At 44.2% G+C, this 27,225-nt stretch overlaps 1 protein-coding gene across 1 annotated transcript in view; it reads right to left on the bottom strand.

The window, feature by feature from the left end:
* Nucleotides 1-2,160: 2,160 nt before the first annotated feature.
* KDM7A (lysine demethylase 7A) overlaps nt 2,161-27,225 on the bottom strand; it is a 53,479-nt gene continuing 28,414 nt past the window's right edge. The window contains exons 3-20 of the mRNA XM_069952349.1: nt 19,215-19,332; nt 18,406-18,566; nt 14,653-14,794; nt 14,190-14,376; nt 12,728-12,890; nt 11,612-11,699; nt 11,222-11,328; nt 10,853-10,944; nt 10,349-10,438; nt 8,030-8,236; nt 7,789-7,904; nt 7,062-7,222; nt 6,844-6,941; nt 4,852-4,988; nt 4,562-4,758; nt 4,048-4,130; nt 3,648-3,936; nt 2,161-2,561 (exon numbers count right to left, since the gene is read on the bottom strand). Coding sequence (XP_069808450.1) covers nt 2,467-2,561; nt 3,648-3,936; nt 4,048-4,130; nt 4,562-4,758; nt 4,852-4,988; nt 6,844-6,941; nt 7,062-7,222; nt 7,789-7,904; nt 8,030-8,236; nt 10,349-10,438; nt 10,853-10,944; nt 11,222-11,328; nt 11,612-11,699; nt 12,728-12,890; nt 14,190-14,376; nt 14,653-14,794; nt 18,406-18,566; nt 19,215-19,332 — 2,531 coding nt within the window. The 3' untranslated portion in view covers nt 2,161-2,466. The remainder of the gene's footprint in view (nt 2,562-3,647; nt 3,937-4,047; nt 4,131-4,561; nt 4,759-4,851; nt 4,989-6,843; nt 6,942-7,061; nt 7,223-7,788; nt 7,905-8,029; nt 8,237-10,348; nt 10,439-10,852; nt 10,945-11,221; nt 11,329-11,611; nt 11,700-12,727; nt 12,891-14,189; nt 14,377-14,652; nt 14,795-18,405; nt 18,567-19,214; nt 19,333-27,225) is intronic.

Genomic DNA, 27,225 nt, shown 5'->3' with positions numbered 1-27,225 from the left:
AGGTTCAACTTTCCTCCTCCTCCTCCCCCCCCCCCCTTCTTGGGTACAGAACCTCTCCTAGTGCTGTCATGGGCGATTAAAGGGGTCCAAAGGATAGGATAAGTAAGAGATCATGATGGATCCGACCTCAGCAACCCGACGATTTCCATATCAGCCCCCAGCACCTTTGTCTTGAATAGAGCCAGGAGTACAGCACGTGACCCGTGGCTCTATTCATTCTCTATGGAGCCGACAGAAAGAGTTGAATATGCTATACTCTGCTCCCTCCTGCAGCTCCATAAAGAATGATTGAAGCCACCTGAGAAAGTCGAGTACAGCATGCTATTTCTGGCGGCTCCATAGAGAATAGAATTTTAGGTCACGTGCCGTGCCCACAGCTCTGTTTAAAACAAAGAAACCGAGGGTTCATATGAAGATCGCTGGGGCGTTACAGAGATCTCTCACTTGTACCTTATCCTGTGGAAAGGAGACAAGTTAGCTTTAAGTTGGAATACCCCTTTAAGGATGCAAACTTTGTTCCCCATGTAACATCAATCAGGCTAAAAATATGAAAATAAAATTAACATTTTTATAAGGGGAAAGGTGGGAATGTTTAACCCGGGGCCTTAGTAAGAGAGCCATGAAAGCTCTCAATGGCTTTATATAACTTGCTGGTATCGATAATGAAGTGAATGGCAGCATTGATTTTGTTTTCTTTTTCTGTAATCACAAATTACTATCCATAGTCAAAACACGGTGAAAAGAATATGTAATACAGACATAAAATAATAGTAAAATAAAAAAAAGAGGAAAAATGTTAAATATTTAATTTTATATTACAAGAAATACAAAATCTAGAATCGGCTTTATATACAAGTGCATCAAAACTGGCATTTGCGGAGACTGGCACAGAAAAAGGGACCAAGTTGATGCATACATATACAGAAACATAAACCACACATAATAGAGAAACAAAAACATATACAACAAATGAAATAGGCTCAATGTATGAAAGTCCTTTTTTTTTTTTCTTTTCCCATGAGCCAATGGTGGAACATTTAATGCCAAGTAGGGGTGGGGTGTATGGAAGATTGGTGATGAGGCTGACATAACCTGAACGCAGGTACCTAGCACCTTTCTGCCAACTTCCAAATTCATTTACCCTGAGATCCACGCAGTTTTATTGAAAGGCTGCTTGTTTGATGCAATGTCTAGATCAATAAAGCTTTTATATAAAAAAAAAATTAAATAAAAAAAAAATTCAGAACCACCAGACTCCAAATAAAGCAGCTTAAGTTTACCAGTTAGCTTAAAGCATTTCCTTACACTAAGAGGCTGCAATATTGAGACATTTTTGCAAGGGTGCCCCGAAAAAAATTAAAATTAAATAGAAAAATAAAGCCTGCGAATTAGTTAAAATTAAAATTCTATAAAACATAAAACCAACAATTCTTTCTTTTTCTAGCACCAAACTGTACACCCTTAGAAGACTAGGAAAAGCTAGGACAAAATGACAAAAAAAAAAAAAAAAAAAAAAAACAGCAAAAATTAGCTTAGCCCTTATATCTCCCAGGAAGATCATAGAGGAATCTCCAGAAACAAAGATCATCCCCCACCTAGTAATAAAATACAGTGTTGACTTCTTGCTTGGCCATGACACTGCCAATAGCTTACAAGTGTACAAACAATTAGAAAAAAAAAAAAATATATATAATAATAAAACCGACGGCAAAATAAAAAAATAAAATGATAAAAAAAAACAGCAAATAAAATAGCATTTCATGTTAATTTACAAAAGAATTCAAATGCATCAAATCCCTGTTTAAGACTACATCCTGAATATCAAGTAAAAAGTAAAACAAATCTCTTCCCCCAATTGGTGGCTCCCTCCCTTTCACCACACAAAAAAAAATAAAAATAAAAAAATACATAAAAACAGAAAATAAAATTCACATTATTTAATATCTAAAAAAATTTAATACGACCCTCAGATTCTCTGAAATAAATAATTAAAATGACAAAAAAAATATAAAATGATTTTTGGAAGCAAAAAATCATTATTTAAAAAAAAAAAAAAAGTAAATAAATTATTGAAGAACACCAAGCACCCGCGTGCCCTCCGCCCGCCCCAGCTCCATACCCAGCTGCACAAAGAAATATTTAGAGAAATTTTTTTTTTAAAAAGAGCAAATAAATTCTATTCCAATGCCAAAAGGTAGAAGGTCCAACTACCACACAAGAATCCTGGTTTGACAATTCTCCTCCGGTTATTGCTGAGTGGGTGTGGCACAGTGAAAGCAAAAAGGAAAAAAGTTTAAAATGAACATAAAAACCAACATAAACTATCTTTGTTCATCAGGCAGTGTTCGGTGTGGTACTTGTAGATCCACCCTTAGAAGAGGAAAGGCAAAAGGCTCCAGGCCTCCGCTCTCCTCAATACTGTTGTATGAATGAAAAAACAAACAAAAAAAAGTGTGAGAACGGTCATCAAACAAAAAAGCGTGCGTGACCATGTCGATTGAGCTTCAGGATTTTACCCAGGCGCTGCTTGGCGGTTGCCATGCCCTTCTTTGGCCGTTTACCTGTAGGTAATAAGGAAAAGAGTGTGTCATTAGGAGGGGTCCTCTATTTAGAACCATCATGAATTACACAGACAACCAACTGACATGATTGGGCTCTGTGTAATGCTTCACTTCCCCCTAAGGTGGCGCTGCAGAGAAAGTGAACACTTAATGCCAGGTTTTCCAACAGATTACAGCTGTTTTGTGGCGTTACGAACAGGAAAAAAAATGATTATATACCTATTTCCAAGGGAATTGGTCTAACAGCATTGTGGGTATCACCTTTAACTACTAATCCTTCGGGGCGTAGAAGATAGCACATCTGCAGCCAATTCCATCAGGTACATCTTCTTTAATATGACCCACGGATAGAACGGCGCCGTCACAGGGAAGCCGGTGCCAAGGTCGGTTTTTTGAACCGCAGCCCGGTTCCCATGTACGGCGCTGTTCTATCCATCCGTACCAGGCCGGGGCTGAAGCACAGGAGGCGGGCTGGCCTGCCCCCAGTGGGAGGAAATTCCAGCCCCTCTATGACGTGGCTCTATTACAATCAAATGGAGCCGCGTCATAGAGGGGCGGGGGATTCCTCCCACTGGGGGCGGGACAGCCCGCACCCTGTGCTTCAGCCCCGGCCCGGTACCCGTGGATAGAACAGCGCTGTAAACGGGAATCGGGCCGCAGTTCAAAAAACAGACCTTGGCACCGGCTTCCCCGTGACAGCGCCGTTCTATCCGTGGGTCATATTAAAGAGGATGTACCTGATAGTACATCCTCTTTAAGCAGGTCAGAAGACACCCATGACATCTTATATTCCTAAAATGTTCCCTCCACTCCATATGAATGGGCAGTAATGTAATGCTTAACTTCTCCTGTGGTGGCGCTGTAGACAAACTGAATATTTATTGCTAAATTCCCCCTACAGATCACAGCTGACCACTGGGGATCCCAGCCCGGATCCGCAGCTGATTTTCTGCTGCGGATTCGCAGCTGATTTTCTGCTGCGGATCCGCAGCAGATTTCATTTAAATAACTGAACACAGCATCAAATCTGCTGCGGATCCTGTAGGTGTGAACGCACCCTTAAGGACACCTGTAAGACAGTCATACCTTTAGTTGCCTGGTTACTAATGGGGGGTGGGTTTGAGGCAGGTCTCTTTGTCGGGTGCAGGGGCACAGTCGGTGAGGCATCTCCATATATCCGGTCTGGACTCAGGCTTCCCTCGCTGAAGTCACAGTCCCCAGGGCTCAGGCTGCCCTCCTGGTTGTATTTCTCACTGTGGTGGTACCTTGGTGAGTCCCAGTCTTCACTTTCAGAATAGCGTTTAATCTTGTGAGAGTGCCCGCTGGACTCCGTAGAGTGCTCGCGCCTCTGAGATTTTGAAGCCTTGCAGAAGTCCTATGGTGAGCCGAATGACGGGGTAAAATACACCGACAACACAGATTCCAGAGCAAAGTCGATAATCCGCAACTCGCTCCTCTATGAAACTCTACCTTCTCTTTGTCTTACCTGAGAGTCCGACCTGCAAGAAGAGTCCATCTGACTAATCCAATCTGGAGTGGTCAGCCCTGTGTCCTCATTGTTATGGTGACCTGAAAACAAATAAATAAATTTACATGTAACAATTTTAGGCATTTACTTCTGTGCAGATTATGCACCAATCTCATCTACAACGTATAAGCGAAAAGTAAGAACGTTGAAACAGATATCTAGATAGGGGTGGGGAACCTCCGGCCCTCCAGTTGTTACAACACTACAATTCCCATCATTCCTGGACAGCCAAAGCTTGGCCTAGATGGTAATTGTATTTTTCAAGGTTCTTATATGGGTTACTGGGTAGCTACCACAAGGTGTCAGTACAGAGACAGTTTTTTCCCCTTCTGAAGGAGAGCTAATTTGCATAATTTTTCCCCAGTGTGCACTGCCTGACTTCATACAGAGCTGTATCTCCCCAATGAGAACCAGTACCTCGCTATATATAAGGATTTCTAATACGAATTTGAAGACCATCAAAATTTCTTACCATTGTTAAGCAACTTTGGTTCTCGAGAGTCCGCCTTCTCCTGAGAGAACTTGATGTGCAACTGAGGGTAAACAAGTCCCATTTTGCAGCCCGCGCTCCTGGCCTCTGCCGGAGACCGAGAGGGGTAGTGCAAAGATGCCATTGTGAGCATGCCCTCCACCGCATCTTCCACCATGCTGGTTGGGCTGGGAATTTCACTGCAAGACAGAATATCCTGTTAAACTCCCTGCTACATTCTATGGGGGAACCCTGCCAAAGATCACCAAAACAGAAGCAGCGTTGATTCTGACCTTTTCCGTGGCGTTTCCCCAGCAGACCAGCAGTGGTCCTCGTCACAGGTCGTCTCCGTGTCCTCATCCTTGACATCTTCCGTGTCTTCCTGCAGCTGCTCGTCACCTGAGCTGTCCGAATCCTCTGAGGCGCTTTTCTGCAGAAACCAATGGAGGTAAAATGGTGAGACGACGGAAAATGAGGCAAGACACTAGGTGGCGCTGCCGGAACGGCAGAAATCTCTCTAAACAGATTATACTCCTGGAGACTAGGTATTCCCAGAACAGCTGAGAACATTTCCCGTAACGCCATTAACATGGGACATTGGCAGAGAAAGGAAATTGAGATCATGAAACCTAATGACCTTAAATTATTTAAAAAAAAAATAAAAAAATTATTGATCGGCTGAGGATCCTTTTTCTTCACATAAGCTGGCGGTGAAAACACACACGGTATTGAATTATGCATCACCCTAGCGATGGAGGGCGTTGGGGGTCTGGAGGGAAGCGTTTTTCCGCTGTGCTCACATATATCTGATTCTGGCAGCATAGTGAGAGTTATGTATATCAGGCAGGATGATAATGTGTATACTAGAAAACATGGTCTGCCTGGAGATCAATCACTTCAGCCATGTTCAAGTCTTCTTTTCTTTTTTTCTTTTTTTTTTTTTTTCCTTAATAATCGTCAAGTTCTAATTTCCATATTATATTCCTGTAAATTCTAAGAGCAAAGATGTCTGATCTCTGTGAAGGTGGGGCTTGTTGCTCCTCAAAGACAAGGCGCATCCCTTCACCGGGAGAGGACAAGGCGCATCCCTTCACCGGGAGAGGACAAGGCGCATCCCTTCACCGGGAGAGGACAAGGCGCATCCCTTCACCGGGAGAGGACAAGGCGCATCCCTTCACCGGGAGAGGACAAGGCGCATCCCTTCACCGGGAGAGGACAAGGCGCATCCCTTCACCGGGAGAGGACAAGGCGCATCCCTTCACCGGGAGAGGACAAGGCGCATCCCTTCACCGGGAGAGGACAAGGCGCATCCCTTCACCGGGAGAGGACAAGGCGCATCCCTTCACCGGGAGAGGACAAGGCGCATCCCTTCACCGGGAGAGGACAAGGCGCATCCCTTCACCGGGAGAGGACAAGGCGCATCCCTTCACCGGGAGAGGACAAGGCGCATCCCTTCACCGGGAGAGGACAAGGCGCATCCCTTCACCGGGAGAGGACAAGGCGCATCCCTTCACCGGGAGAGGACAAGGCGCATCCCTTCACCGGGAGAGGACAAGGCGCATCCCTTCACCGGGAGAGGACAAGGCGCATCCCTTCACCGGGAGAGGACAAGGCGCATCCCTTCACCGGGAGAGGACAAGGCGCATCCCATTTACCGGGAGAGGACAAGGCGCATCCCATTTACCGGGAGAGGACAAGGCGCATCCCTTCACCGGGAGAGGACAAGGCGCATCCCTTCACCGGGAGAGGACAAGGTCTACCCTTCACCAGATCATCTCTAAGACGGGATACACCATCACTAGGATCTAGCCCCATCTTCTTTAGAACAAGACCCTTTTTCACAAGGTCTAGCACAATCATCTTGAGGACAACCCCCACCTTCACGAGATCTAGCACTATCATCCTAGAAACAAGTCAAACCTTCATGAAAAAAACGGTTGTGTGGTATTATACTGTACTAGACCTGAACTCACACAAAGCAAATTTTTTCCCAGGATGCTGGTGTACCCCCTCCCACAGCAGTACCATCCATAATACATCCCCTACAACCAAGCAATCTACAGTACCGCCTCCTTAACTAAGCCAGCCAATGTATGCCGCCTATTACACCAAAACCTACATAACAGGGCCACACTCCACTTCCACAGCATTGCTTCGCCATAACAGTACCATCTGCAGCACTTCCCCCATAATAGTGCCCTCTACTCTTGTAGATTATCACCATCACAGACCAAGTTAAAAAAAAACCTGCCTAATATACACGAGCAGCGTCCATCTTTACATACCTGGTTAGTGCAATTGGCTTCGGATCCTTCAGAATCAGAAATATCGGAATACTCTGAGGCTCCGTACCTGAGCTCTGACTTGACACTTTCAAAAAACACTAGAAAAAAAGAAAAAAGAAAAAATACTATTTTGCAGCATTGACCCCCATACTAGAGTCCTTACTGGGAGTAATAAGAGCTTGTAAACGTAAGGGTGAGAATAAAGGGTTAACACGTACTATTTAGTGGTTTCTGACTTTCAGCTTTATCATCTGCCTCTGAGCTGGAGCACGGCTTCTCCATTTTGATATCTTTTGTCTTTTTTGACCTGGCCCGATCGTCTTCATCCTCGCTATCAGCAGTGTAAAGACTCCGGTCAGTGAATGGTTGCCTCTCACCTCTGTATAGAAGGAAACATAATGGATGAAACTGGTACGGTCAACTGTGTACATACATTACTGATCCTGAGTTACATCCTGTATTATACTTCAGAGCTGCACTCACTATTCTGCTGGATGGGTCACTGTGTACATACATTACATTACTTATCCTGAGTTACATCCTGTATTATACCCAGAGCTGCACTCACTATTCTGCTGGTGAGGTCACTGTGTACATACATTACATTACTGATGCTGAGTTACATCCTGTATTATACTTCAGAGCTGCACTCACTATTCTGCTGGTGGGGTCACTGTGTACACACACACATTACTTCATATACTCAACCTTCAAAAAGCTGAATAGAGCTCTAAAGTATAATAAAAGCTTTATCCCAGAATTCCTTCATATCACCGAGTGATGCTTTATGGCCTGTTGCAATGGCAACTATATTTGCAGCATACTGTAATTCAAGTGATAGATTAATATTTACTATATATGTTACGTCTGATATAACGGGTATTTTTTTCCCCCTCTACAAAACGAATATGGCAGACTACAATGTGAGAACGGCGGCCCGCTCACCTTACTATCCTTCCATTGGAAAGCAGCAGACGGACGTTATGGTCTTTCGTTTTCTTCTCCGGCACTGTTGAAGATGGCTGTAGTGATTTCATATTCAATTTATAAGTGCCCACATCCTGAGAAGAGAGAAAAATATGAAGTCGGTAAGACAATCATGGCCTCATCCTTCTTAAAAAAACAGCGCCACAACAGGTTATCTGTGGTACTGCAACTTTGTCCAATGGAACTCCTGGACACTTACATCTTGCCATGGAGTCATCTCCAATCTTTTCAACACCTCCCTAGTGTGATGCTCCAGAATATCGAGGTTGGAGGGGGCTTTGCTGCCGTGGTCCCGCAGCCGCCGCGCTTTCCGTTTGGAATGATGAGATGACTTCTCGTGCGAGGATCGGGAGAGTGGACACAGCCCTTGGATTTCCTGAGATTTGACTGGTTTGCTCCCCTCCTCCTGCAACCAAATGCGTAAGTTTATCCTTAGTTTTACATACTGTGCAATACATGTGAGCTGCATTTACTATTTTGCATACTTCAGAGCTGAAATCCCCTGCTTAAAGTGTCACTGTCATTTTATTATTTTATTATTTTTTTTTTTTTTGCAGAAATCAAAAGTCCAGGCAATTTTAAGAAACTTTGTATTTGGGTTTATTAGGCAAATATTCCATTATCTGCATTCAAAAAGACTTTCCCCAGCACCCCCCCCCCCCCTCTCTCTCATTCACTGCTCATTATCAGGAAATCTCGACTCTTTTACATCAGTCGAGCCCTGTGTAACCTATGGAGAGGGGAGGAGGGAGATTAGTTGCCAGCAGAGAGCAGAAGACAAAGGATTACACAGCGGGAGCTGTATGAAAGCGGTATTCAGAGGTCAGAGAGGTCAGTGTTGACTGTCAGAGGAGATAGCCCGGTGATGTAGCTGTAAATTAACTCTTTGTTGTCCTATTTTGGTGCCTCATCTCCCTCCACCCCTCCTCACGCCATAGCAAATCATGAAGACAGGGGGGAGAGTTTCAAACTGCTTTTTCATGATAAAAATGCATTTTTCGGCTAATAAACCCAATAGTACAATATTTCTTAAAATCGCCTGTACTATTGATTTCTGCAAAAAAAAAATTAGCAACAGTGACACTTTAAAAACGTGTATTCTAGGAACGGTCAGGCACGGACAGTCATGTGATATAGGGAAGTTTGTGTTATAGCAGCTCAGCTGATAGCAAGCTTGCTGACTGTTTCCATTAATTCATCCTCCGTAATGGATAAACCCTTTAAACTAACCAACAACAATGTAAGCTTAAAGTAACTGTGTGACCCCTCGAGACCGAAGCTTGGGGTCAGATGTGAATCTTAAGAACGTATCAAGTTGTTCCGAGACCATCTTGGCCTGACTCCAAAGCGGTTTCCCAACCAGAAAGAAGTCAAGCGGAACCCTGAACGCTGCGCTCCATAAAGGGAAGGGGTTACATAATGAAAGCCGTTTCACAATATGTATTCTGCAGGGAGCTGGGGGTCCTGCATGCTCTCTGTATTAGGCAATGGAAGCTACTTGGATTTAAAGGTCCCTTGATAGAAAAACACAGGAAGCAAACAAGTCGATAAGAGAAAGGAAAATGCATTTGCTTCGGAGACAGTATACAGAAAACATCCACAAAATACTGAGATAACAAACATGGGAGACTGGCCAAGGAATAGGAGGATGACTGTGCAATGTCCTAACCTGTAAGGTCAGAGTCTGGTAGCCATATGTACCTAAGGCTATCTGTCCCGATCCCTCTGTATACACATAAATGCAAACTTATGTGTTGGGAATGGAAAGTGGTGTAAATTCAACTTGCCCGACCAGTTTCTCCCCTGATATCGTACGCAGGGGTTGGGTTGGGAGGACCCCAGGGTCAACTGGTCTTCAAGAGGATGGCGTGAGCTCCAAAATTGTTTAAATCTCTGCGCTACTGTACTGACATGGCTGTGTCAGTACAGTAATGGGAAGATTTTAAGGGGTTAGGGGAAAACATTATATATACATGGTTGCAAATATATAGAAATCAATAAAGAAGCTATACTTACCTCTCCACACTCCCCTTGTGTCCTGCTAACGGCCTCCGGTGTCCCCCGGAGATAATCCCGCCTACACTTCCGAAATGGACTCGTTTTAGGGGTGATGGGCTGGCTCAGCCAATCACTGGCCGTGGCGGGACATCGGAGACCCATAGGAGGACATGGGGGGTTGAGCGCAGAGAGGCAAGCATGTCTTCTTTATACTTTATACATCGTCTGTATATAGACTGTTCACAGAATGTGAGAATGAAATCATAGAGGGGGAAGAGGGGAAAAGAAAGGGGAGGGAGAGAAAGAAAAGAAAAGGGGGGAAGGAAGGAAGGAAGGAAGGGAGGGAAGGAAGGAAGGAAGGAAGGGAGGGAAGGAAGGAAGAATGCACTGACCGCACACACACCTGATAAGTCTGTAGTCCACTATGAAGCTCTGCGGCACAGGGGCCTGATCAGCTCTTATGGGACCAATCACACAATGGGGATCACCAAGGCGCCAACATATAGTATTAGGCTCTTACCTCAACAGAGCGAATCACTTTAGACAGCTCTTTAACAAGATTCCCGGGTCTGATGTTTTCTGGGATCTCAAAAGCGTGTTCTGCTACAGACTGAAGCAAGAGAGAGAGATGAGGGTCACGTTAAAATGAATGTCCATTTACATTAGCTGCGGCTATACTGTATGCTATATTCAGCTAAAAATTACACACACACACACACACACACACACACACACACACACACACACACACACACACACACACACACACACACACACACACACACACACACACACACACACACACACACACACACACACACACACACACACACACACACACACACACACCCTCCTCTGTATAGTATCCTCTTCTCTTGGCCATATAGTCTATAGATTTGACAGCACACGGTGCAATACCTATTCTGTCCTGTGGCGGTGCTGTTGGGAAACTGAACACTTACTACACTGATCGCTCAATCACCCCACTTGCTAAAAAACCCAGATGGCCATGTGCGTCACTCACTTCTTTTTTCATCCAGCTCTTTAGAGCAGTGATCAATGCCTTCACACCTTGCTTTAAATAATTTGGAGGATGGAAGCCATCTTCTCGTAGCTCTGGAAAAAAAAAAAAAAAAAAAAAAAAAGATAGTCGATAAGTTTGTCATCCTATATGATAAAACTGATAGGGGGAGATTTATCAAACATGGTGTAAAGTGAAACTGGCTCAGTTGCCCCTAGCAACCATTCAGATTCCACCTTTCATTTTCCAAAGAGTCTGTGAAGAATGAAAGGTGGAATCTGATTGGTTGCTAGGGGCAACTGAGCCAGTTTCACTTTACACCATGTTTGATAAATCTCCTCCATAGTGTTTTCATCCCAAGGCCTTTTTTACCTTTCAAAGTTTCAAGTAGGTTTTTGGCCACAAACCAACAAATTGCCTCAAAGAAAGGGAACTTGAAGAGATCTGGGGTCTTCAGTCTTTTTTCCATCTCGTAACACCTGATAAAGACGATGGATTGGTGTAAGTCACATATTGTAATTCCTATTGGCACCACAGTGACCAATAGGGACAGATTACTGCATAGTATGCATCAAACCACTTTAAATCACAAAATGGGATCCCAAAGCTCCCCCTAGTGGTGGAAATAGATAGCCAGAAGTCTATCATTTGACTAGGCGGAGGATTTGGAGCTCTGTAACAGAAATATGTATACCTAATCTTGACCCGATGGTGGGAAAAATCACAATATAATATAGCCAACCATATATCGTAAGGACTTACCTGAGCTGCATGCCAATGTTTAGGTTGTGCAGAAAGTTCCCTCCAAAGGCCATACAATCCTGAGACGTGAGGACAGCGTGAATCCAGCCTGTGGCCAAAAGATATATTGATTAACCATATCCTGTAGCATCCGGACAAAAAAAAAAAAAAAAAAAAAGTATTTTTAAGATCTTGGCTTGCTGCATTCTACAGGCCGAACACCTGTATGAGTCTATTACAAACTGGATTCCAAACACCATAGTAAATCCTCAGGAAAAAGAGATTCATAAGTCCCCCCCCCCCCTCCCCTTGGTGTCCCGAAGACCTAGCAAGAAGCATGGAAGGGCACAGACCCTTAAGCATGGGCATATGTATCTGACCACATATGCATATAGCATATAAGCTGAACTGGTACCTCTATGCAGCAACTCCATTAGCGTATAGTGCAGAAATTATCTCAAAGTGTCATAGAGGCGTGGCCATGACACTACACCTCCCCCAACTGCTTTCCCAGACCTCCTCTTTCTTAATGGACAGCTAGCTTTCTCCATGTCAATGATGCTCACTGCACATGTGCCACCTTGAATTTCTAGTTGTTCACCAAAAAAGGACAGGGCAGCAAAAGTGAAATGGAAAGGCTTTGAGGCCTAGCCACGCCTCTATGACACTTTAGGCTGGTAATATGAGAATTTTTGCCCCATAGTACCAGGAGGTGCTACATAATAATAATAATTTTATTTGTATAGTGCCAACAGATTCCACAGTGCTTTAGGGGTATGATTACGCTCAAGACAACTAATGCTATATGCACATGTGGCCAGATACATGTGCCAACTCTGGGTCACAGTTTCTCTTTAAGGACTTCGGTTAGGGTACTATTACACAAAGTGATTATTGGTCGTGCTTGGCCAATTAACGACCATTCCAGGCGATAATCGTTTTGTATGATAGCTAATGCAGAAATGCAACAATGAGCACATATGCATGAACCAAAACCCCAATAATGATGGTGACGGTCTGACGGGAACCACATTGACAATGACGTTATGTGACCTTACCGTGTGGCCAATCGCATGACCAAGGTCATCAGTTATCAAGGCGTTATGATCAGACAAGCACTTTAATACCCGGATTTACCTGTTGGGAGAAAGAGCGTGTGCCCCTGCTTCAGCACACACTTGTAACAGTTATCCACCTTGTCCCCGAAAAACTCCTCGCTTTGGGTAACTGAAGAGCTCCACGATTCGTACAGTGCCAGGTTCTCATCCGTGGGCTTTATCAAGTAGAAAATCTTTTCCCCCTGGAAACAGAAACACAGATAATCAGTTCCTAGTTATAAGGTCATGTAACATGTGCAACACCATTGACCATCCTTCCCTACCCGTATACATGGTCAATTATCATATGGTCCCTATGGGGAGGGGTAAGCTACACCCAGACCGCTCTGGCGCTAGCTTATCACTCCTAAGAGAACAGGGTCTGCATTGAAAATCTGACAACCCTTCTTCTCCACCAAAGTCATTTATCGGTGGAGAGTCGTATGCCCCCCATACGCCGTTGGACGATCCCCTATAACTTTGACATACACGTACATGTTGCAGTGAAATGAAAGAATCAGGGATTTGATCAAATCCCGGGAAATGATGAAATGACCGTGTCGTTCCATCATTTCCCTGAAGGATATCAGAGATTTGATCAAATCACTGACCTCTTTCAGGGAAATGATGGAATGAACTCTATCATTTCCACTGCAACATAGAATTTGCGTACTGTATTGCCTCTCTGCTCCCCCAGCCTATCCACTCTGCACCCCGTCCGCCCTGCCGCCATATGCCTGCCAAGTGTGCTGCTCTGCACCCAGTCCGCCCCGCCGCCATATGCCTGCCAGTTGTGCCGCTCTGCACCCAGTCCGCCCCGCCACCATATGCCTGCCAGGAGGTGCGCCGCTCTGCTCCCCGTCCGCCCCGCCACCATATGCCTGCATGGAGGTGTGCCGCTCTGCTCCCCGTCCGCCTCCGGTCCCATCCGCCCTGCTGCCATATGCCTGCATGGAGGTGTGCCGTCCTACTCCCGGTCTGCCTCCGGTCCAGTCTGCCCCGCCACCATATGCCTGCATGGAGGTGTGCCGCTCTGCTCCCAGTCCACCTCCGGTCCCGTTTGCCCCGCCGCCATATGCATGCCGGGAGCTGTGCCGCTGTGCTCCCCATCCAACCTGCCGCCATATGCCTGCTGGGAGGTGTGCTGCTCTGCTCCCTGCCCGCCCCCGCCACCATATGCCTGCCAGGGGGTGTACTGCTCTGCTCCCCCTTCCGCCTCCATGCCTGGTGGGAGGTCCCAGGAGGAGTTGCGGCGCCATCTCTGTCCTCCTCCTCGCCGTCTGTCCGCCTGCTGCTGCTGTGGTGCAATGTGGCGGCTGCGCTATCATGGGCCCTCCTGCTCTTCTACGACTCATGTGACTCGTTCATTCCATCATTTCCCTGAAAAGGGTCAGGGATTTGATCAAATCCCTGACTCTCTTCAGCGAAATGATTGATCAAATCTCTGGATTCTATAATTTCACTGCAACATATACAAGTCTACCGTATCATATGATGCTTACCCATAGGACATGATACCAGACAGAAGTGCCACCAAAGTCTATGTGAAAATCAGTGTAGCTGTCCTCCACTCCCATGAGGCAATACTTTTGAACGAAGGGCTTTGTGAAGACTGAGTCGTCCGGCCAGTAATTCTCCACCCAAGACAGTTTTTTACCAATGTCTGGTACTTTAACCAACTCGGACATCCTGAAAAGACAAAGCAGAAAGGAAACGCGTCAGTCTCATACAGTCTCCTGCACTGACAATCACTGACAGGCAACTGGCGGCAGCAGCAGAACTCCCCCACTTGTCTGTATACAATAGTCCTACCCTTACACATGTCCGCTAGATATAGAACCGATCAGAAGGGAATATTACCCTTTAGTATTTGCCGGTTTCATATATTCAGAAAATCTTAAAATATTAATTTTTTTTTTTTAAGGTTTACTGCCCCTTTAAAGGTGAATCAGAGAAAAGACGTACTTGGTGTCTGAGAACTCCAGGCTGATGACGTTTAATACTTTGGGTCGGTCGGGGTTCATGAAGTACTTTACAAAGTTTCGGAGCTTCATCTTGCTGTCGGCCTGCCTCGCCACGTCGATGACGTCAATGATCTTATCCCCTCCTGCAAAAAGAGAGAGGAAGGATGGAAACGAAGGTAGTGCAGACATACTGGGGGCTAATGACTCAACTTTTAGATGATAAGAATATCAATATGGCCTCTTAAAGGGGTTTTACCCGATTTAAACTTACTTGTCATCTAGCTAGAGGATAGGGAACAAGATGAGATCGTCTCTAGAACGTCTCCTGGCTCCTTTACGTTGAATGGAGCTGGGGGTCGGAATGTAACCCACAGCTCCATTCATTCTATATGGAGCTGCCAGAAAGAGCCGAGTGCTGCGGTCCTGCGCCTCCATTCAAAGCAAAATAGTTGGGGCCTGGGGAGGACACAGAGACTGAACCCCCCACAATCTCGTACTGTAGGTAGGGGGACAAGTAAAGTTAAATTGGAAAGCCCCTTTAATAGTTTATCTCGGGCTGTGATCAGGTTTCATATACAGTTCACCCCAAGCATAGCTAGGACCGATAACAGCTGCACCCTCCTGCAACTTTTCCTATCAGGTATTCCTAAGGAACACCTTGCCCAAGCAGTGCAAGCCATCCCCATTGATTCCCCTCACCAGAACCCTCCTGCCAGGACAAGGAACACGTGTTGCACACCAGCTTCACGTCCTTAAAGAGAAAGTCCCAAAACTGTAAAAAAAAAAAAAAAAAAAAAAAATGGCAGGCAGACGGGGGTGGGTGAGAAAAAAAAAAGTTAACTCACCTGTCCCTGTGCCTCAGTTGAGCCGATCCAGGGTCCTGTTCCCGCTCCTGCAGCAGCAACGTCACGGCCTGGCTGTGCGACTGCCCGCTCAGCCAGTCAGTGACTGGGGCATTGTCCCGCCCCAGTCAATGATTGGCTGGATGGGCACTCACTCATCCGGGGTTGCAGCTAGTACCACGGCTGATGTAAACGCAACCCAGGAGCTGCGGTACAGAGGCACAGGGATGGGCGAGTTCTCTTGATATTTATTATTGTTATTTTCTCATCCACCCCCGCCTGCCGGACATTTTTACAATCCGTAGGACTTTTCCTTTAATTACTCTCATGTCTCATCCTCCCTTCCAGTACATAATAAAGCCGGATCCGCATCCCACGCTACTTCTTTTATTCCTAAAAAATAGTTTTCCTCTCTCATGGAGTGAAAATAAATTAAGAATTTTTTTTTTTTACAATAATTATAATTTTTACCCAGCAAATAAATCTCCAAAAAAAGGTAATTAAAAATAAATAAATAATATATATATAAATCATATGTATCTTCCTGCTGAAGAAAAATAGATAAAACGTGACCAAAACCAGATTTTTTCAACTGATCCGAGCTGTGTAACGTGGATAGCGCGGCCAATAATCGTGACCAAGACGACCTCTCTTTAATTTCGGCGGTCTCCAGGGGCGGGAGCCTTCTCCCCTACCTACGTCTGGCACACAGCGCTACTTGATCTGCGCACGTCTCAGGCTGAGCACATTAACATGCGTGTTGCTTCACCCATGGGCATTATGCCATCTGCTGTCCTGATGGCGCAGCGTGCCAGGAAACCGTTCCGGAGTATCGAATAATTGCGACGATAAAGTACAGATAAGCGAGTAAGAGGCAAAATCCTATTCCAGACGTAATGAGCGGGCCAAATTGAAATGGGAAATCAGCCAAGGCTAGATTAAAAAGCTCGGTATCCCGGACACCCCCGTCAGAACGTGGAAGGAAGGGAGAACATATTGCAGATTAATCCTATGGAAATCCCACAACGGCGCTGAACGAGCGCGCCGAGACGATCTGCACATAATGTATGGTTCAGATGCCGCCGTCTAATTATATCGTATCCGCGGCTCACATCTGTGCAGCGACGCCACAATGGACACTGAATCATCTGACACAATTACGAGCAATGGATTTTTATGGGTGCGAAGATCTGAAAGGAGGAAACTGGGAAGGGAAAATTATAGACACAAATTGGACCGTTTGTCTATAGACGAGATTGGGGGCTAGACGGTGACATAAATTACACCCATCAATCAATATCCTCACACTTCTTATAATGGATCTATATTTTAGCATTATACCCAGTGCCGGACTGGCCCACCGGAGGACCGGAGAAACCTCCGGTGGGCCCCCAGCTTTAGAATCTGCACAAACACTGACTGACATGTCAGTTCTCACTGGTTCTTCATTGGTGGGACCCCCAGGATCATTTTCTCTCAATCCGCCACCGCATGGACGCCATAGAGGAGGACCTCCATTCAGGACCCCCTCTCAGCAAAAAACTTTACCCTGATGGATACAGCCCAGCAATAGACGTTATCACCTGAATCCATTACCATCCCAGTAACGACCAATATTGACCCTGGATTGACCAATTTTGAATGGGGCTTAGGGCCCTATTCCACCGGACGATTATAGTTTGCATAATCGTTAACGCTTAACGATGTCAAACGACCGCTATTGCGAAAGACCTGAAAACGTTCACTAATTTCCATGGAACGATAATCGTTACTTATGATCGTAATTGCGGTCGTTTTTCTTTGCTATTTATTCGCTATTGCGTTCGTATCTATTGTGAACGACCGAACGACGTCTTATTCAATGCGAACGATTTGCGAACGAGCAACGATAAAAATAGGTCCAGGTCTTATAAATCGATCAACGATTTCTCGTTCGGTCGTTAATCGTTAACTGCATTTCAACCGAACGATTATCGTTTAGATTCAAACGATTTAACGATAATCTGAACGATAATCTTCCGGTGGAATAGGGCCCTTTCACCTCCCTGTCATATCCCACAGGACTGTTCCTCCAAAGTCATGACTTTATTTGACCATGCAACCTTGTAATACTGCATTTGACCTAAAGTGGCCGCTGTGGAGGCAATGTTCGTCCACAATCAGTTTCCCGTAACAGGATCAATGGCAGATATGGAATAAAGGGGACAGCAGTGCATTATGGGAGCGGATACAAGAGATGTACGGCTACAGGCGAGCGGGAACGCCATTATTTTAGGCCATATTCTCTCAAGACACTGGTGCCAGGCTGTATATGCAACACCAAACAGACTACTTAATTATAACCGATCCCGACAAATAGAATGATAAATTATTTATTTAAAACTGGTTGCCCATAGCAACCAATCTAAGCTCAGTTTTCAAAATTTTTGAAACTAATCTTGAAAAGCAAAAGGAGAGCTGTGATTGGTTGCCTAACTGTAACTGTATTGGCTGCCCCTGGCAACCAATCAGGAGTCAAACTGCTCACTGGTTGCTATGAGCAACAATGACATTGTAAAGGTCTCCATACACTTTAGACTTTAGTTGTCCAGATACGCTGCTTGTGGCGGATTCGGCTGTCAATCTAAGGTGTTTGGGGCTCTCCCGAAGGACCAGCGACAGATGATGTAGGCAGAGATAGATAATGGGAAATCACCACGCAACCCCTTTTGTTTCAGAAGAGATAAGCCACAGTCAGAGCTCTTTTGCTGCGGCTTAGCCCTCCCCATAGAGAACACAAATGTTCATGTGTATGGGGAGGACGGGCAGAGGGCTAGAGAGATAACGGCTGGCCGATCATTCATTGAAGGTGTATGAGGACCTTAACTGTTCCACGTTTTTCATACTTTGGGCCTATATATTTGTATTCTTACCGACATAGCGTTCCACGTCTGTGACCGAGAAAGTGGGAGGTGGCAGTCTGAGGCCTAGGCCGTCCATCTGTGGCACGATGATCGGGCTGTTGAATCCATGCTTCTCCAGGTACCGCTGTGTTAGCTGGCTGCCGTTCATCCGTAAAATAATATCGTCGGCGCTGCAAAACAAACAGTAAAGAAAATATTGAATAGATAGATATGAGATATAGATAGGAGATAGATAGATAGATAGATAGATAGTTGGACAGACAGACAGACAGGCCCTTTCATTTGGCCACAACCTATAATGTGCCCATACCGGTTAGACAAAAAGTCAGGGGAACCAAGTTTTTGCCCTAAAAATTATCTCGGGGGAGGAGAAAGATTGGGCAAGTTGTGACTTTTAACTGCCTAATCCTTTTGTTCTTGGAGAAATATGCTGCGGCTTACCCCTTTTCTTTCCATTCTACACACAAGAATGCCCAGCTGACCTAAATGTTTGTGTATGGAGGGATCGGGAGTAGATATGAGTGAACCTTAAGCAAGCCCAAGCGTGCAGCCTTTGATTACCAGTGGCTGAAGAAGTTGGATGCTGCCCCAGGGAGTCATGGAAAGCATAGATACAACCTAAGGCCTATGGTTGTTTCCATGTTTTCCAGGAAGCTTTAAGGCTGCATCCAACTTCTTCAGCTGACGGTAATTAAATGCTGCACACTCTGGTTCGGATTAACCAAAGCATGCGTGAAGTTCGCTCATCTCTATCAGGAGCTTTCGGGAGTTCATGTTATTGGCGTAACAGTGCACTTTATCAGCGTTGCCATAAGTACCTTGGGAAGGACCGAGCTCGGAGTTGCTGCACAAAGGTCCTCGTTCCTGCTTGCACCGGCTTCGTGCCATCATCTGCCTCGGTGTAGTCATGTCTATGCCAGTTCCTCCTCTTCTTCACTATAGGGAGCCAGCGAAAACAAATATTAATAAAAAAAGAAACAATGGCGAACAACAAGCTAAGACTCATCTAAAAGAAAAAAAATTACAATATATATAAGATCAGAGATGGAGAATTCTTCAAGAGACCATTCCCTTACGATAGAGAAACAAGCAGGGAGGCGATCACCTCCTCCAAACCCATCGGAAGTGAACACTCAGACAATAGTTATAAAAAGTCTATATAAGAAATATATAAAAATCCTACACCGGTACAGTGTGCAGTCAAGTAAAAGAGGCCAATTGATTCTGAGATGGTTCATGCTATTCCCGCCTGAGAGAAGAGGATAAGATCCGCCAGTCAATCGTCTTCTACAATGAGGAGCGTCATGCAGCAAAGTCGAGAAATCAATACAGATTAAGGCGACCAAAGCAAGACGCAATGGAGGAGATCTCAGCACATAAATGCGGGTTGGGTGGAAATGAAAGGTTGCGTTGAAGTTACTTTAATCTGGCATCTGTGGAGTTTGATGGATGAGCAACCCAAAGCAGGATGTGATGATCTGTCGAAACTCAGGGTAGGGGGGAGAAGAAGGGAAAAAAATGGGCTCATAGGTTATATGTGGTATTGCAGCGGAGTTGGTCCATGGATGGACCAAAAAAGAAAAAAAAAAAAAAAAAAAGAAGTACTCTCTCTGGAGGATTTTGAACCAAATGGATCATTGGATATACTGTGCGAAAGGACTATGGTCAATGTGGTGGAGATCACCCAGCGAGACAATTCCAGCTTGGTGGACTAGTAACCGAGAGAATACCCCAAGAAGTGACAATTTACAAGACGATTCTAACAACTGTAGAGGTAGTTGTGTTAGAATGGCTCTGTACCCATCCTACTAAAAGTTGAATGGGCACCATCACTTTAAAAAAAAAATAAAATGTTGAGATGCCAAATTTTTTGAATAGTTAGGGTTTGGGAAGGTTCAGACCCCCACTGATTGTTACACAGAGCCGGGAGAAGTGCTTGGATAAGCACTCCACTTCTTGTCTCAAAGGATCCACCATGTTGAAATCCAACATGCCCAACTCTTCTCTTCTCCGAAAACTGCCGGCAGAGAAGTGTCGTACCCCCCCATCTGACACATTAGATAATTGGTTGGTCTCACCAAATCAACAGGCAACTTTAAGCTAATGTGCATTACCACCTTACCACCCAACGTCCATCGAAAAAAAGACTAATGTAATAATGTAATTTGAAATGATGCAAGCTCAAAATTGAGAAGAAAGCAGGTTGGTGTGGCTTTTAACATTTGTCAAATTTTAAATTTTAGATTTTTAAAAATCCGGTATTGGCAGGATTAAAGGGATACATATATAAAAACACAAACATATATACGTGGTATATGTATATGATAACCATCATTACCAAATAAAAAAAACCCCCACAAAAAGCAGTGTAAGGCATGGAATGTGCCACATCACAGCAATCTCATTTACAGCTTATAAAATCCATGATGAATGCAACGTAACACACACAAATCATGGTAAATAATGAGACTATTTGGTTGCAAAAAGAAAAAATAAATGTTTACAAGATGATGAAAGAAGCAACGTGAAAATGTTCCTCCTCAGATAAACTAGGTGTAGCATGTACCAGAACGCACCAAACCAGAAAAAAAAAAAAATTTGGATTGGCCATTAGCTCTAAATTTATTTTTGGAAACACTATGGAATTATATGTTTAAAGTATTGAGATTTCAATACCAAATCGTTATGGTGACTTTGCCCCATAACCTCCACTTCTTCTCCAAATCTTTCTTTCTGACTATACTCGAATAAGACAAAAATGTCTGCCACACCCAACTCGGTTTCCCCCTTTTTTTTTTAAGTCATTAAAACATCGATAATTAAAGTCCCTATGAATTATTAAGGACATTCCAGATGTTTCTAGTATGACAAAGATAATAGAGATATCTAAAAACAGCAACTTGAAGAGGTTCTCCATCCACGAACATCACATTTTTCAGAAGCCATGTGGCCACCCTGCTTGTTTACTATACAGGCGGCCATAGTGTAGGTCTACACATTGCAGGCAAGGGGAACATTAGATAGTGAGAACCCCATGAGAAAAGGCTTTGCACACTGAGCTTCTCGATGGTTTAGCCACTAAACTTAAACAGGTCTTCTCCATATCTAGTATTTGGATAGTTACATGGTGTGACATAAGGCATGGGTACCGTAGGAGTACCTTACGGGTCCAGAGGTGCCAGTTTTCGTAAGCTAGACTTAAAAGAACCTCATTGAGAGAACCACATTAGGAGAACCTCAATGAGGATTGTCCAACCAAGCCCTGGAAAGACCAGGCAAGTACATCCTTGGTCAGTACATTATGGACCACCACATTGTAAGGAGTCTATCATCTTTGGAGGGCCTGATGACCCTCTTTAAACAAAGTCTCTGCCAAGTCACATCACTGGAACATTGTGTCCTACTGTGGATGGATCCTTGAACCAATTCACCTACTGCAATGTAAAGACACGTCAGGCATAGAACAGTATGGCACCTGCACAGCAAACACTACTTTAGGCAGTTTTATTTTTTTTTTCCTATTACCTACCACGTAAAGACTATGTCCAGATTTAAAGGCCTCCTCTTGGCTTCATTGATATTTGACAGTGCAAACATATTGTATAATGTATGACGATGGGCCAATGTTGATCATTTTGATAGCTCTGAAGAGTAAAATTTACCCCAAAAAATACATAAAAACAGCATGGATCCTCAAACTTTGTAACCAAGAGGACTTGATTGCCAATTGCCTTCCCAAACAAAAGAGAAGACCCTGCCTCTAAGTCAATTCTTCATGAGGCCCATTTCTAAGTAGATGGTACTTTTTGAATATGTAACTATTTTTTGGTAAGAATTTTTGACTACCGAAAACTTTAGAAGACTTTTTAAGTCATCGTCATCATGATCATGATCAACAAAGGCGGATTTGGCTTTATTATTGAAACCATTTCCCTGATATTCAAAAAGTTGTTCATAAAGTGATGGTAAAGTTGGCCAAACATGACTGGTCCTGGTATGTAGCAAATGTATTTTACGATTCCAACAAACGCCAGAATAATTTCAACATAAAATGATAAAAATCTGGCCCATGTGTGGTCAACTTTAGAGAAAATTGTCCCAGATGCTCCAATTGTCGATCCTTGTGATCAGCCACAGAAAACGTTATCAACCACAACTCCGTTTATAATATTTATATTGGTCTTCTTCACTTTAAAAGTTAAACCAGACCGAAGTCATGGTCACAAAAACTCAGGGCTGAACCCGAACGCTCGGCATCGGATTACCGCTGTCTGCCCGCTCTGTGCAGTGGGCGGATACAGCGGGAGGATCGCCTGGAAAACTGGGATACAGCCTATGGCTATGGCTGTATCCCAGTTTTCCAGGCGTTCCTCCAGCTGGATCCGCCCACTGCACGGAGTGGGCAGACAGCGGTAATCATTGCGAAGGGTTCGGGTTCGTACGAACCCGTCCGAACCGTCGGACCATCAATAGCAGGAAGGCCAAAGCCTGATCAATAGGATTTATTTCTTTTCTGAAAATTATAGCGATGACCCATTGAGGTCTTGTTTTTGTTCTTCATCAGGACGCAGGGGCAGAAGGCTATGCTAAGTATTCTGCGGCGCGCCCATTGTACCATACGTAGTCTACTAGTTGCCTATATTCAATGTTTTTCCTGAAAAAAACACTTTTGTTGTGCGAAAAAGACCCTTTTTCTTTTGGGAAATGGACCAAATGAAGATACTAGTAGACTATGATGGTCCATTAAAGTTAACGGGCCCACCATGGTATACCTTTATTTCCTAGAATCCTAACAAGCATGCTCGGCATGGCCGGCGGAAACACTCAGTAGGCAGTTTTCTGACCTGATCCACAGTACACCTGCAAAGAGATGAATCCAACTCGAGCACGATCGATCGGCATTTAACTATTGGTGGCTGAAGAAGTTAAATGTAGTCTTAGAGAGTCCAGGAAAACATGGAAACAGCCATAGGCCATGGGCTGCATCCAACTGATTTAGCCACCGGTATTCAAATGGCGAATGAATGGACTTGAGCATGTTCGAGTTGCGCTCATTTCTACATGCTACGGCAAGTGTTCAGTTTTTCGTCTACGGGGAGAGGGGAGAAAGCCGCTGCCGGACACCTATGGTGGTGGCTTATCTCCTGAAAACAAAAGGATTGTCCTGTTGAAATCCAACATGCCCAATCCATCTCTTCCATAACACTTGCCCTTAAAGACTGTTAGAAGGTCAGCAAGTCTGTTGCATGGGGGGCCCTAACACCGCACCACAAGCGAGGGCCAATCAGCGAGATGGGCACCTGTTTGCAGAGCCATTTACAAGTCTCAATCAATCGCGTGACCAGGCCGCACGAACAATCAATGGAACGTTGGATTGTTCATGCGACCTGAGGTTGTGCGGGTCATTACCGATGGTTTTAATGCCCATATAAATTATGCGATTTACCGGTCAAACGAGAGATTGATGGCGCATGTCTGCCGTAATCTGCCCATGTAAAAGGGCTCTCTTAACCACTGTAACTATGACAGCCACTTAAAGGGGTTGTCCAGTTTCAAATCAACTGATATCAGAAAGTTATATAGATTTGTAATTTACTTCTATTTAAAAAAATCTCCAGTCTTCCAGTACTTATCAGCGGCTGTATGTCCTGCAGGAAGTGGTGAATACTCTCCAGTCTGACACAGTGCTCTCTGCTGCCACCTCTGTCCATGTCAGGAACTGTCCAGAGCAGGTGGTTTTCTATGGGGATTTACTACTGCTCTGAACAGAGGTGGCAGTAGAGAGCACTGTGTCAGACTGGGAATAAAACATCACTTCCTACAAGACATACAGTAGCTGATAAGTATGGGAAGACTTGATTTTTATTTTATTTTTTAAATAGATGTAAATTACAAATCTATATAACTTTCTGAAACCAGTTGATTTGAAAAAAAAAAAAAAAAAGATTTTATTGGATATCCCCTTTAATGCCCCTGAGATCTAAGGGATGAGGCACTGAATTTAAACAATGCCTGGTCCTTCTCTCCCCTGACATCCACCGTCAAGACAACCTATATTATTTTCGATATGCGATAAGACTTTGTTGTATAGGATCATAGGATCACCATAACACTTCAAAAGCCAAAAATACGGTGAGATAACAAAAAGTTTTAGTAATGTAAGCAGACTACTGTGGGCAAGGTAAGCGTAAAAAAAAAAACTAAAAAAAAAAAAATAAATTACAAAAAATTACATATATATATAATTTTTTTTTCCCCCCTACAAAAAGTAAAAGCAGTAGCCAAGTCAAAATCATCTGCCATGTAATTTGACAATTTAAACAAAACAAAAAAAAACAACCCGCAACCTTCATGTTCCCTTCTGCTAGTAGTTTCTTGGCACCGTGCCCGAAGCGAACGTTTAAACACGCTGGCGCCTAGGAGTTAAATGAAGGTAATTTAATCCTGTGTCACTCTGCACCGCGGCTCCCAGAACAAGAGATTTTTTAAGTTAAAACAGTTCATTCGATGAAGCAAATTCAGGTCAAGGTACACTAGAGGTCAAGTGCCCGAGGGATCTGGCTGCTTTCTTACTAAACTCTCAAAAGTCAAGTCGGGGGATTTCAAGAACATCGTTATTATTACACCCTACTATGCAGGGGGGGGGGGGAAGACTTAAAAACCATACAAAAACTAGTAAAAAGAAAAAACAAAAATTTGAAAAAGTTTATAGAAAAAAATATAATGAAAAAAAAAAAAGTATAAAATACAGCAAGTAAAATGAACAAAAAAGTAAAATGTAACCATAAAATATAAAAAATGTGAGCATAAAAAAATCTGAATATTAACCAAAAATAAATATAGCAAAAATAAAAAAAATATATAAATATTTTTTAAAAATATTTATATACAAAAATATAAAAAAAAAAAGAAAAAAGAAAATGTAAATTCATATGGGGAAGAAACAATTCTTTGTGCGGCGAGAGGCGGTGGGGCGGTGTTGCCAGGTGTTTGGAGGTCATGGCATTTAATGGAATGGCGCTCTCTACAATAACAACCCACTTACTGCAAGGACACAGACCGGGAGGACAATGTACAAGGTGAAGCGTTGCGATCAGCATTCACAGCAGGTGAAAGTCGAAGGAGAGTTTTTTGTTTTTTTTTCTACAAGGGAGGAAATAGTCACCTCGATCAAGTCAGGTTAAGAGGGAAAAAAATAAAATAAAAACATTTGTTTCTATAGAATAAAAAAGGAATCTAGGAGCGCAGCTCAGCGGCTACGTGCAGACATGTGACTTGTTTACATAGGACTCTAGTGATATAGGGGAAGCAGCTGTCTACACATCTACTAGTCACCCAGCTGTTCTCTGCTCCAGCACATACTTCCTATGGACATGCATACCATAACATGAGGAGGATCAGTCATGTACACAGTGACCCCACCAGCAGAATAGTGAGTGCAGCTCTGGAGTATAATACAGGATGTAACTCAGGATCAGTAATGTAATGTATGTACACAGTGACCCCACCAGCAGTATAGTGAGTGCAGCTCTGGAGTATAATACAGGATGTAACTCAGGATCAGTAATGTATGTACACAGTGACCCCACCAGCAGAATAGTGAGTGCAGCTCTGGAGTATAATACAGAATGTAACTCTAGATCAGTAATGTAATGTATGTACACAGGGACCCCACCAGCAGAATAGTGAGTGCAGCTCTGAAGTATAATACAGGATGTAACTCAGGATCAGTAATGTAATGTATATACACAGGGACCCCACCAGCAGAATAGTGAGTGCAGCTCTGAAGTATAATACAGGATGTAACTCAGGATCAGTAATGTAATGTATATACACAGTGACCCCACCAGCAGAATAGTGAGTGCAGCTCTGGAGTATAATACAGGATGTAACTCAGGATCAGTAATGTAATGTATACATTAAAGTTTGGAATAACACAGACTATACCATTCCACCTGGCGGGATGCCATATACGGTTATAAATCCTTTTTACATGGACACACCATTTATATACAGAAGGTGTACATGATCTACGTAGAAGACCTTGCTATGTACAGATCCCTGACGGCCGTGTAGCTGGCAGAGTCCAGGACTGCAGGCGAGTTATAGGAATGTTTCCATAGGACAGGCAGAGACAGGCAGCTACACAGCACACAGGCCTCAGTCAGGGGGGTTACAGTTCTGTTAAAGTGAATGAAGCTGGATTGTAATACCACACGCAACCTGAGGACAGGGGTGGCGCTGTATCAGCAAGAAAGTAGCTGTGTTTTATTTGTAACCCTGGATAAATTATATCTACGATGTTTAGTAACCATACATATGAGATGTATGTTGGCTGTAGCGGTCATCTTCAGGGGCCCTGGCTGGATTTCAATTGCTGTCCTTGGGGGGGGGGGGGGGGGAAGAGCGCGCAAATGAACGACAGAGAGCGCGCAAATGAACGACAGAGAGCGCGCAAATGAACGACAGAGAGCGCGCAAATGAACGACAGAGAGCGCGCAAATGAACGACAGAGAGCGCGCAAATGAACGACAGAGAGCGCGCAAATGAACGACAGAGCGCGCAAATGAACGACAGAGAGCGCAAATGTACGACAGAGAGCGCGCAAATGAACGACAGAGCGCGCAAATGAACGACAGAGAGCGCGCAAATGAACGACAGAGAGCGCGCAAATGAACGACAGAGAGCGCGCATATGAACGACAGAGAGCGCGCATATGAACGAAAGAGAGCGCGCATATGAACGACAGAGCGCGCATATGAACGACAGAGCGCGCGCATATGAACGACAGAGCGCGCATATGAACGACAGAGAGCGCGCATATGAACG

The sequence above is a fragment of the Dendropsophus ebraccatus genome, chromosome 1 (genome assembly GCF_027789765.1).
Source record: "Dendropsophus ebraccatus isolate aDenEbr1 chromosome 1, aDenEbr1.pat, whole genome shotgun sequence".
NCBI lineage: Eukaryota > Metazoa > Chordata > Amphibia > Anura > Hylidae > Dendropsophus > Dendropsophus ebraccatus.
The sequence above is the reverse complement of the archived record's forward strand: the minus strand, read 5'-3'. Positions and strand labels throughout refer to the sequence as shown.